At 47.4% G+C, this 12,612-nt stretch overlaps 1 protein-coding gene across 2 annotated transcripts in view; it reads right to left on the bottom strand.

The window, feature by feature from the left end:
* Positions 1-201: 201 nt before the first annotated feature.
* Rdx (radixin) overlaps positions 202-12,612 on the bottom strand; it is a 57,418-nt gene continuing 45,007 nt past the window's right edge. Inside the window, exons 15-16 of one of the 2 annotated variants that reach the window (XM_032909270.1) lie at positions 3,022-3,114; positions 202-812 (exon numbers count right to left, since the gene is read on the bottom strand). In XM_032909270.1, the coding sequence (XP_032765161.1) occupies positions 3,048-3,114 (67 nt within the window). In that variant the 3' untranslated portion in view covers positions 202-812; positions 3,022-3,047. Of the gene's footprint in view, positions 813-2,507; positions 2,916-3,021; positions 3,115-12,612 lie in introns of those variants that run through there. The other variant, XM_032909269.1, reaches the window with a different exon arrangement.

Genomic DNA, 12,612 nt, shown 5'->3' with positions numbered 1-12,612 from the left:
GCCCCACATCCCAGCTCTGCCGCTGAACCCTCCTCACCCCTTCTCCAAACACTGGCCTGTGTCTTAGTGACACTCAGTGCAACTGGAGAAGAGGAGAAACCGAGACGGAGCAGGGAGGTCCCAGGGGTCGGGAGGACCTGTGAGCGAGAGTGTGATAGCCACTGCCTGCCTCCAGGTGCAGAGAGAACGGGGAAGCCAGGCTCCAGATGACGGTAGAATATATTTATTGCTGTATTTATATACAATTATACAAACAGACCGGACAGGAGGGGGTATGTCACATCGATTTCTGCAGATTCCACAGGAACACACATGGAAGGAAGCTCACACCACCAAGTTTGTTCTCAGAGAGAAGCCAAAGATAAGTCATAAGTCACATACATTTTTTTAAAAAGTTGTAAAGTCTTGAAAATTCTCCCCGTATATTCCATCTTATGAGCTAATTAATCATGCAGAAAAAAGTGCTGGGGGAGGGGGACTCGGTGGTATTTCCAGAAGCTTAGGCCTTCCAGCACATTTGAGAAAGTGGCATCTTCAAGCCGAGCTCAGCAGATGCTGCCTCAGGACTACAGGGCTGCAGACATCCCAAGTCCTGATCTCCCGAGGTCTGATCCCAGGAAAGGCAGTGAGGAAGTGCAGGAAACACAGTAACAGGAAGAGGGAAACCCATAGCAAACAGGCGGTGGGGAGAAGCATCAGCAAGTGCCCTGGTTGATGGAGATACCAGAGTGTGGGAGTGTATGTGTTCAAGACTCAGGGCTGTCTCTGTACATCCTTAGTCTAAAGCCCACCGTGGGTCAGTCACCCGGGACCTGTACAGAGAGATGACAGGACGGTCAGGGAGAAAGAAGAAACTTCGACTTAAATATCACCAGGACGGGTTGCCAAGGGCATGGCCTTGAGAGTTCCTGTTCAGCGCTCTGGGAATGTTCAGGGGCTGGGCAGGAGGTGGAGCGCTGTGCTGAGGAGATGGCAGGAGGCACAGGCTGCTCTCTGACCTCAGACCAGCTGGAATTGTCCAGGGCCTCACAAGAAATCAACAAGAGGCTCGGGAACATTCTGACCCAGGATCATGTGATATTACACATGTAAAGCTGCAGTCAGGTATTTCTGATATGAAGAAGAGGGAGGAGAGCCTGAGGAGTGGGCTCATCCACTGACACAAGCTCCACATGGTGCACACCAGGTCACTTCAAGGACCCCACACAGAGAAACCTGAGGTCAGATCTAATCAGGCCTTTAGATAAAAAAAAAAAATCCACCCAGATCCTTGCAGAGACCCCAAGGCCTGAATGTTGAGAATGAGGAGCCCGGTGATCCACACAGGCCACTGAGCCAGCAGCCGCCAAACTGATCAGTCATTTGGCTAGAGTCTGGTCCTGAGACTGTAGGTGGCTCCACCGCTCAGGAAACCAGCCAGCTAAGTTCCTGTCTGTGGCTTTGGATGTCACCTCTACATTCTTGCCAGCAGAATCCCTCAGGCTGGCTGGATGACAGTTCTGGAGGGAAGCCCTAAAGATGGAAGAACCAAGGCTAAGGGACAACTGAGTCCTTTTCCACTAACAACCGACTGCGGAGGCCGCAGCCCTTCCAGGGTTGACAACCATATGACATTTCAGGCTGAAAGAGACGGCGACTGCCAGCTCCCTCAGTCCCCTCATGAATCCATCTCTGGATAATTCAACATCTGTCATTTGAGCTTGGCAGCCCTGGTGAGTCACACAAGCACCTTTTCTTCTCTTGACAACGATTGCTTGGCGACAGCCTTCCTCAAAGGCATCGCCTTGAAGGGGCACAGGGTCAGCACACGAAAGGCACTGAGACCGTAGCAGGGCAGTCAGCCTATTTTAATCTAGAGTTTTTCTAATCAAACAAAATGGAGTAAATAAATGTCTGTGTTGGAAGACGGGGTTTCATGGTGGGAAAATTGTGGAGAATGTTGTCTGTAGCATCCGTGAACGGTTAGAATGCATTTCCAGCAGAGATTTTTGTTCAAACACCAGGAATAAGAACAGCTGGATTCTCTGAATTTGCGGTTGGCACGCCACACCCATTTCTAAATGAGAGCGAGCCGACACAGACGGGTGCTCTGCGGCCTTCGAGCTAACCTTCAAACTGTGACCGTTTCAGTGGCATCAAGGGTTGTCTGGGTGTCTGGTGTGACCTGCGCCTCACGTCAAAGACTCTCAAACCCAAGGCTGAAGAAGTCAGTCATTTCTAGACTCCCTCCCTGGTATGAGCATAATACCTGTGCCATCACACCAGGGGGTGTACAAGGCACGCTGCTGTGACGGAGCCTACGTCACTTCCTCAGGCATGGCTGCAAGTGTGTCCATGTGTAACCAGGTGGGGAAAACTCCCCTGGAACGTTTGGGAGACCTCAACCTGGACCCTTTCCAGTCTCTACAATAAACTGAAGTGCTGCGGTTTCATGTAGGACTAAGTAATTTTCTAACAATCTGTCGTCATGGTGAGGACGTCAAAATGATTTTTAAATACAGCCAGACTGAGGGAGGTGCATAATAACTTTATTAATAAGGCAGATGAACCAGTTCTTTGATCTTCTGACTCAAGATGCAGGTACAGCATAGTTGTATGGCTTTAATACTCCGAAGAGTCACGTGTGAGGGGACACGCCTAACGCCCCGTTCTCACTTATCCAGAGAGCCTTTCACAGATGCAACAGAGCGTCCTACCTAAAACAGCACTTACAACAATCACTTGAGCACAGTCACAGATAAAAATCTCACTTTCACAGACTCAAGCTGACAGCGAAGTGATTTATTGGAGGATGGAGTCCTTGCCTGGGGAAGAGCCTGTTGGATGCGGACTATCGAGAAGGTCAGGATGGCGCAGGATGGGACGCTATAGCACGCTGGGGCTCAGCTCCTTCAGCTCGACAGTAACTAAAGGCTCTGGTCAGCAGGTGAACAGATGTAGGTTCTAGGGGGTCCCCCAGGATCTGTGCATGTCTCCTGGGGGCATGGGATCGCGCCCGCAGCGGCTGCCAGCTATACTTACCTCATGAGGAGGGAGGCACCGTCCTGTTACATCTGCTTTATGCTGCTTTGACAAGAACGCATCTGGAACAGTGCATACAGTTTGGGTCCCCACCTTTTGAAAGAGACATCAAGAGGTTAGGAGATTGGGAGTGCAGAGGGGCACATGGGTAAGTAAGGTGGGGGTGGGGGTAGCATGCTCAGCAGTACCAAAGCTAGGGAAATCTTTGTTTGTTTTTTGTTTTGTTTTTAGGCTTGGATTATCAGAAGGCCACATGGGAAACTCAGCTGCTGACCTGATGTCCTCTCTAACTCTTAAAATCTACCTTTGAAGCTCTGCTAGTGGAACGGGGAAGTAAGACTATCGGAGGGTTCCTGAGGCAGGTGCTAGAGAGGGTTCTCTGAGAACTGCAGCAGCCATCCACAGACTGATAAGTTCCACAGCAACCAGGGCTCTAAAGCCACACACACCGGAACTTTCAACAGTGGGCGTCCCTGCCTTGCTGTGTAGCTAAGGGTGACCTTGAACTTCTGTTCTTCAAGATCCACCTCGTCAGTGCTGGATCTCTGGGTATGTGCCACCATCTGGTTCCGTGTGGTGCTGGCAATGGAACCCAGGGCTTCCTGCAAGTTAGTCAAGCAATCTTAACAAGCGAGCTACATCCCCAGCCCACAGTTTCTGTATTACTTTACAGCTGTTCATGGCCTTGAGGGCACAGCCAGCCTGATGAACCTAACAGATTTTGTGGTACCTGCTTAGAAACCTCGAGCTGCTGTCTGTAATGAGCAACAATTCCCAATGTACTATCACCCATCCCTAGTAGGCTGGTGTTTGAAGAGAAGCAACAAGATATCCTCACAGCTGCACTGGCACTGGCTACGGAGACCAGTGTTGGCCGAAGTGAATTCCTTATTCTCAGATACAGACCAAAAGCAAGGTGAGGGTTAACCCAACCAAGGAAGGACTGCACTGGCCACACCTACTCACCAGCCAGCTCCCCAACTAGTGCTCAGGCATTTTCTGCAGTGATGAGCTAAGCAGTTAGAAACAGAAGTCTCTGTCTCCTAGGTGGGCTGTGTACCAAAAGGCACCTGTGGGGGCTATCTCCCTATAAACTACTGTGGATGGTGGCTTTGCAGCTAGGTCACTGACCCCATAATGAAAACTGAGCCCTTACAGTAAAATATAGAAGAAACTCCAAATTTGTCAAATCTGGTAATAAAAGGATAGAAATAATGAGTTACTAATAGCTTAATAATTTTCTTTAGTACTTGAGCTTGTTAAGCTGAGCAGAATTAATTAGAAATTAATGATTAGCAATTGAAACGTGAGGACATCTTAAAGGGATATCAAGCACTTGGAGGAAGTTAGCGGTTAGTTGACCATAGCTGGCTTTCTCTCTGTGGTGTCAAATGCCCCTTCAAATATATGGTTGGTTGTACTTTTTTTCTTGGATTGGCAGTTCTATGGTCTCCATCATAACCACCGCTGAGGGAGGCTTAGAAGGGCGAAGAGATGAAAAGGGAAGAAAAGCAAAGGAATTAAAGAATGATTTAACGCGCGTGTTAACGTTTAGACAAAGGGGGCGGGGAGCGAAGAGAAGGGGGTGGGGAGCGAAGAGAAGGGGGCGACTTGGAGAAGACAGAGCTAATAAAGGAAGCCCAGAGCAAGAGGGAAGAAATTCCCAAGCTGACCGGCAGGTGGCGCTATTACATAGCACTACGTTGAAGACCCGATCCCCTGGCGGGGAGGAGAGGGAGGTACATACTGACCAGACTGGCAGGATAGTCACAGTGCAGGTGGCTCGGGACTTGTGGAGCACTGGCCATAGCTAGGACATATGTTATAGCGAGTTATTTCAAACACATCAATTTGCATTAACATTAGATACATGTTCACCTAGTTCAGAAGATTAACCAAATATTCTTGAACACAGTTATCTCAATATGCATACGAATTACAATGAGATGAATTGGAAATCCGCTTTCGTTAACAAACCTCTTAGCAAACTATGAATAAGCCTATAAGAGGAAATTTCATTAATCAGGTAAAGGTCATGTCCCCAACCCCAGGACACAGTGTGGTATGTTAGAAACCTTGACCTCAAGAGAAACCGCCAGCACTCAGCACTGCATTGGAAAACCCATCCACCAATCAGTAGAGTAGAAATGGGGAGTGCTGGGAAGACTGAAAACTGTCACCACTGCAGAACAGAATGCCCCAAAGAACTTCTAAAATATTAAAAAACAAAAACAAAAAAAAATATAGGAATTCAGGGAATGTTCTCAAGGCTAGCAGGCAAAAACTGGTTTCATTTCTCCACCCGAGCCAGAATACTTTCAGTCACAGCCCTTAAGAGACTGTGAGATAAGACTATTAATAATAAACCCAACAAAAAGATGTACGTCCTTCTAACAACTTAAGCAACTTTACCCAAGCACATGATGAAGGAAGCCAGTACACTGAGATGATGATATTGTTTCTAGGAGTCTTTAATATTATACTGATGTCATTTCTTCCAGACTAGCCTATTCAAACATTTCTCATCAGGACCTTTTTCACTTTTAAAAAACAAAAAACAAAACAAAGAATGAACCAACCAGACAAACAAACAAAAAACTAATTCCAAGATTTACACAAAAGAGCTGGATCTGACAGGGATTTCTTATCAGAATGAGAAGAAACTTCAGAAGCAAGCTACGTCAGGAATGAAGACCTGTTAAACTAAAGCAGAATAGTACTGACCAATGACAGCCATATTGGTTATAGAGCATCAATCATAGTGGGATGTGGAAGAGGAAACAGCAGTGGTAACCAGAAGCCCTCTGTGGCAAGGAAGGGACCTGGCACCCGCCTGTGTCCATCCACACTGCTCGGGAACCATGCATCAGCTGCCAGCCATGGCCTCCTCCACCAAGCCCACCTGCAGCTCCCAGGAATTTTGCTCCCGACATCCAGCATGCACAGGCTCCTGCAGGAGTAGAGGACCCTACCTCACCTTCTTAGAGGCTACCCAGGTCACTCCAGGACGTCCTGCACCAGCCACACAGGGGAGGGGGTGCTTTCAACCCTACTCTGACTTAGTCCTCTCCTGGACATTGTAAATCACCTCCCCTGAAAGAAACAGGGAGGAAATTAGCCAGCAAACTAGTCCAGGTGTGCAGTGTAGAAGCAAAGATAAGAAAATACAAGACATCATGCCTCCCGAACAAGTCTCTAATCCCATAATAATGCCACCTAACAAAAATGACCAGAAGAACTACCATACAAAGAATTCAAAAGAATGATATTACTGTGTTCAGGTTACTCAAGACATGATAGCCATAAAGAGGGAAGGAGGGAAGGAAGGAAGGAAGGAGGGAGGGAGGGAAGGAGGGAAGGAAGGAGACAAGGAGGGAGACAGGAAGAAAGAGGGGGTGACAAGGAAGTTAACCCAGGATATGAAAATAGGAGACAAGAAGAGAATTACTGAAGAGAGCCCAACTTAAATGGTGCTGGGAATAAAAACTTTAAGCCAGATGTAAATCGCAGTGAGAAGCCTCACCAGTAGTATGGACCATGCTACAATCAGGGCAGGAAGACGTGGTAGAGGAATCAGATTGCTCAGCAAGGGCCATGTCTGTCAGACCCTCAAAGCCGATGCTAGAAGGGTCTTCCAAGGGCAGGCCCTGCCCTTCACTACAGCCAAGGAAACCCCCACTGTGACCCTATCAACAGTGGCGACAGCTGAGAAGGCCACGACACTCACCATCTGTGGCCTTGTCTTTAAGTGCAGGGTCTCACTATTAGCCTTGGCGAGCCGAGAAATTTATTATGTAAATTTGTTATGTAAAACTAGCCTCAAATTAAGGAGCTCTTCCAACCTCCCACTCCCAAGTGCTGGATAAGGTGGGAGCCATCTGCATCACTACAGATTCTTGAACCCAGAGAACCGGCCTGTGGAATAAGCAAATCTAATTTGTCTTCCCAACAGTTTTGGTTCTAACCATGACCTAAGCTTTTTTTTCCCATTGCTTACAAATCTAAAGCCTTCCTAACGATTTAAAAATAAAAAAACAAACATGAAATATACCTATAAATGAAGCCATGCTAAAACCTAGGCCTGCTCCCATACATGCTAGCTATTGGCCACACGCATGACAGTAATTAACTGGCTCATGAAGGCAAAACCTTACAATTTCTGGCCTTTACGGAAACGTTTTGCCACACCATGTGTGGTAGCTCACATCTGTGTAATCCTAGCACTCAGGAAAGCAAAGCAAGAGTTCAAGCCCAGCCTAGGCTACACAGTGAGCCCTTGTCTCACACAAAAGGTCATTTGCCAACCCTTGCTCTGGTTTGATAACCTGCACCTACGAACCTCAACGCATCTCTACTGATTCTCGCTTAACAGTGGAGTTTTTCACTCCATTTCCCCCAAGTAAAACTGCTACAATTTAAAAGAGACATAAAGGTAAATTAGATCCATGTTTACCTGGAGACAGAACATCTGTAAAATGTTACTATGTTGTTGTTTTTTTTTTTCTTTTCAAATATCTGACTAAGGCACGGACAACTGACTTTATTGACAACTGACTTTATAATCACACTCAGTTCTGAGAGTTCACTTAATATTCTTGTTACACACGGCCTTCTAGTTCACAGCTACAGGGAACTACTGTACTGTTCAAGCCACAGCTGACCTCACTCCTCAGGCTGCAGGATCCCACACACACACACACACACACCCATGGCCCTGCCGGGCTTCCTTCCTCCCCTATGATGTCACTCCTCAGGCAGCCCCCTCCCCCAGGGCTTCCTTCCTCCCTCAACCTTCCCTCCAATGCAACGACCTCTTGCATTCTCTCCAGCCTGATTTTAGTCCTTAGGTCCCAATTCCTGCTGAGTCCTGAAACACTTTACTCAACACCTAGTAGGGATCGGCATGAGCCTGTTTTTATCTCCCTCTTCGTTCCTGCACTCTCTATAGACATACGTTTAAATAGAATTTCATACGGAAGTGCTGTATCTGCATCCATCATTCCCAGCGTCTCCTGCCAGCTTCTTCCTGTGTCCTGCCCACTCCCTCAAGCTCACGACCTCCTCTTTAATTATTGCTCCGTATGTGCACACGTGTACATACACAGTTTGCCGAGCGCACTTAGTGCTGCTCCATTTGGGAGGATAACCCATCAGAGGGCTCATCCTTGGAAGAGAATGAGTCTCCTGCTCTCGACAGCCATTCATTGACTATGGCTCTCCACCTCTTGGGAGCATTTGCCTCTTTCTGAGTTGGGGAGCTTTAACAGGCAATGAAAAGTCGCATTCTCTCCCCATGCAGGGGCCAGTCACCTATCTCAGTTTGCATCGAAGCCACATTCACCTCATCTTGAAGCAGCAGCAGGAGCCTCGTCGCCCATTGATGGTTCTCATTTTCAGTCACTGCCACTCTGTTACTTTTGAACGGAGGGTTCAGCCTGGCCTCTGACGGATACTCACTCAGGTGTGTGCAGACAAGACCAGCCCACAAGAGCATTCAAGCATGTGACATATACAGAACACATAGACATATAGATCTGGACAAGTACAGTTCCCACTGCAGCACAAACCAAAGTTCAATGTAGACTCTGCCATGATGGCTGTTGCCTTTGGACAACACAGTACTGAGTAACTCACCGACCTTCAATCCGCCTGCAGCCTTCCTGACTCATTTCTGTGGATAAGGCAGAGGTGCCCTTTCTCCAGGCAGGCGCATCCCTGTGCATAGCTAATTACTGGGCCAATGCCACTTGTACCTCTGACCTAGCGTACCTTCACCTTCTGTCCCTCAAACTTCTACTGGAACACTTTGCGCCTAACTCTGGGAATCATGTCGTCTCCAAGGCAAAACTGCTCAGTGTAAATGTGGCCTAAACCTGGGAACTAGGAAAGACATGGTCTGGTCCCTTTCCAGCTTATTACACCAGTCTCCTCTGACTTTGTTCAGCCATCGGTCATAACCCTTCCCTTCTTTACCTGAAGCCAGACCAGCCCTCTTTTGCCTAAAGGCCTTCCGTGTGCTATTCTCTCTTCCAGGAAGCTTGCAGCAAAGACTGAATCTGCTGTCCAATGGGATCCTTCGGGTAAGCAGGTAGATTGTGCTTGGCTTGATAAGCTTCTCCAGTTGTGAAACAAGAGGCCAATTTCACACAGAATTACATTCTACCTCCCATCTACTATTTTATTGAAATAAACACCCCCAGTTCTGAGAATCAACTTAGCATTCCTCTCCAGACATGCAGTGAGATTACCTGAGGTGAGCCTGTGCACCTCCCTTCCCAAGGCCTCCCTCCCTCTTTCCCTCTGATCCTAGCTACTGTTTCTAGATGTCTTTCTGACTTGTCTGGGAAGATAAGAAGGCACAGCCTTTTGGTAGGGCTCCTGTGTCTGCGGAGCCATGTGTGTCCCCAGAGTTCCTGACTGGAGTTCTGGTTAGGCCCAGAGCACCTACCGCCCTGACTTAAGTGAAGGAGAGGGAAGGATATTTCTCTCCCTTCAAGTGCCTTCTTACATACCACCTGGCATGGGTTAAGTGGAAAGAAAACAGGACAAGGATTGTTGAATATGGGCCATGTCGCACAATTAAACCTAGTACTGAAATGTGCAGCACCTTAATTTTGCTTAATAATGCCCTTTGCTTTTCCTCCAGAAAGTGAGGTCATTAGGGCAAGGGCTTACGTCACGATGATGTCCTGAATGGTGTCTGGAAGGTTCTCAGCACTGAAATATTTGAACGAATGCATGCAAGTTCTCTCCCCACCAAAGACCTTCAGCAGCAGTTCAATAGATTTTAATCTTCCACCTTGACTAATCCTGACCCACCCAAGGCAGCTCAGCTCTACTCAGCACTACCCTTTACCCAGCTCCAGAGCAGGCTTCTGTCCCTAAATTCAATCCCTGCCCACAGAGCTGATGCCCTTGGTCCCAGCATGTAGCTACCCACAAGTGCCACACTGCCACCTCTGTGCAAATGGCCATGGAGAGCGGCTCTCCATGTCTGCTAGTGTGACTTTGCCTAAGGGCAGAGGGTCGGGGATGACCACACGGACATCCAGTCAGCGGGAGACTGAACATGTCTGACTGCTTGCCACTTATCTCTACTCTTCCACTTCCTCCTGCCTGCACTCTTAGCTCATCTGTGAATCCTCCAGGCCTTGTCATTAGTAAGTGTTCCCAACAAGATTATCAAGTAACAGAATCATTTACGTGCCACATGGAGAATAATTACTCCATGGTGATCACCACTTTGCTGGCGATAAGCCTGTGGGTTTGGGCAGGAAGTGCCAGGTGGATGGAGTTCGTGCTGGAGTGTCAGCTTTAGGCCCTGGGAGAGACCCAGGACGGTTAGAGAGCGCACTCCCCTGCTCTTTGAGACTTGAGGATCACAGAGCTTTATGAGAAACACCTTCCACCAGCCAACTGTCTCCCATGCCAGCGTGACAACTGTGACAGCGCCCTGTCCTGGGGCCCTTGAAGGGGCGTCAACCTTCTGTAGGGTTTGAGCTCTTCCTTCTCCATGTTCCTCTGCTTGGCAGCCGTGTTGCTGCTCCGCACGGTTCTGCCTAACCCCATCTTCTTCTAGCATTTCCCCCGGATCCCATCAGCAGCCCAAACTGCCCGTCCAACCTACTTCCCCACATGACTTTCCTGGGTCACACGCTGCCTTCTGAACCTTAGCCTGGAATGCTTCAGTAAGAACAGGCAGCGGCAGCCTGTTGTCTCTCAGTCTATCTGGACCTTGATAGATTTGCATATATAGTTTCTTTGATCTCTTGTGCTTATAGAAATTTCCAGAATTGATTGCCCAAAGACACTGCAGCTAGTAAATAACTATAGCAGTGCCCTCTGAAATAATCACCACTGTGTCACATCTTAATGACGAGGACCTTCAGTGACCCACAGAAGCTGGCTCTCTAGTCCCTAGAAACCTGTTCAAGGAACGCCTTCCAGTCATGAGATCATCAGGGTCCTCTGGGAGCACAGAATTTCTTTTATAGGCACCAGTTTGAGGTAACAGCTTTTCAACTACACAGAAGAATTGAAAAGTGCATGGATATTAGCCAACATTAGCCGGTAGTTTTTAAAAACACATCTGAAGTCAAAGTTATCCATTTCTGACAAGTGCTCTGACAAGGCGATCTGACTCAGAACTATGAACACAGTAGTCAGAATCATGACACAGCATGCTGTTAAGACTTGAATCAGGACCCAGAATCTCTAACTCTAGTTCACCAGGAATCCTCCCACAAAAAGTCAACACAGTCAGAAAAAGGTCCTATGAGTCCCCAAACAGGTCATTTAGAAAAGAAGCAGAAGAAAAGAGTATCGCTACATTCAGCAAAGCTGAGGACACATCCACATGTTTCTCTAAGTTCCTGGGAGGTGACACTCTCCTCCTCAGGGCCACAGTCTTCCTGCCGGCTAACTACTGAACACCAACTCCAGGCTTTCTTTAACCTCTGTACTTTTTCACTGTGGAGCACATTGCAACATTAGTTATCAAAGCCACCAGTCGTCCTTGAATCAAACTAACTACCCTGGCGCGTCTCCTAGCTGCACGCATGTATCCTGGCAGCATCCTTCCTGGCTCTGGTCCTCCAGTCAGTGTGTGGTGACTCACATTTCCCACTTGCTTCTCAAGTCTACAGACTGGCTCCCATCTTGCCTTTCTTTAGTGAGGTCTTCACCAAAGCCTGCTCTTCCTAAGTCAAGCATACAGTAGCCCGTAATCCCCGCACTTCGGAGGAGACTGAAGCAGGAATATTGACATTGAGTACAAGGGAGTGAGAGCCTGTCTTAATAAACAAGAATTCTACAACTCTGTTCCTTCTTTATGAAAAGACAGTAGTACGAGAGTTTAAAAAAAAAAAAAACTAATCATAGAATTACCATCTGATTCAGCAATTCCGTTTATGGAATATGATATTTTCATACCAAAGTTCTCAGCGCCATTAGTAAAAATGTGGAAATGATATGGTTGGTGTAATGATAAAAACGTGGACAATACTTAAATGCCAACTGACCAGTAAATGGATAAAATGTGGGACATTTATTCAACCTCAACAAGAAATAAAACACCATAAAACATGAATATCACGTGAGGTGAAATGCATGAAGTATGCCAGACACAAATGGACAAATATGTATGGTTTACTTTGATGAGGTGCCTAGAAACCCCACAATTCAGACAGAAAAGGCCAACAGTAGCTACCAAGAACTAAGAAGAGCTGTCACTGAGTGGGTACGGCTTCAGCATGGATGACGTTCTGCAGACAGAGGCTGGCGGTGGACGTACAACAGTGGAAATCTGGCGATCTAACACTGTGCCCTTGAGATGAGTAAAACCACTCGCTTCACCTTACACAAGGTTTAACACGAATCCAACCCATACTCAACCGAAAACTCTAACTCCATTAAACTCTTGCCTAACCCACATGCTGCTGGCTACGCCATTTGACGGGGTTATCAGCTGGGTTTGAATCTTAAGACTTAAAACCTGGAGCTTCTTCTCTTAGGATCTCTTTAGTAACCAGTGTTTAGTAACCAGTGTTTAGTGCTTGACCCATGAAATGGACACTGTAAGGTATCAGAGAA

Source organism: Rattus rattus, chromosome 8 (assembly GCF_011064425.1).
Source record: "Rattus rattus isolate New Zealand chromosome 8, Rrattus_CSIRO_v1, whole genome shotgun sequence".
In the NCBI taxonomy this organism is placed as follows: Eukaryota; Metazoa; Chordata; class Mammalia; order Rodentia; family Muridae; genus Rattus; species Rattus rattus.
This window is presented reverse-complemented; position numbering and strand designations above follow the sequence as displayed.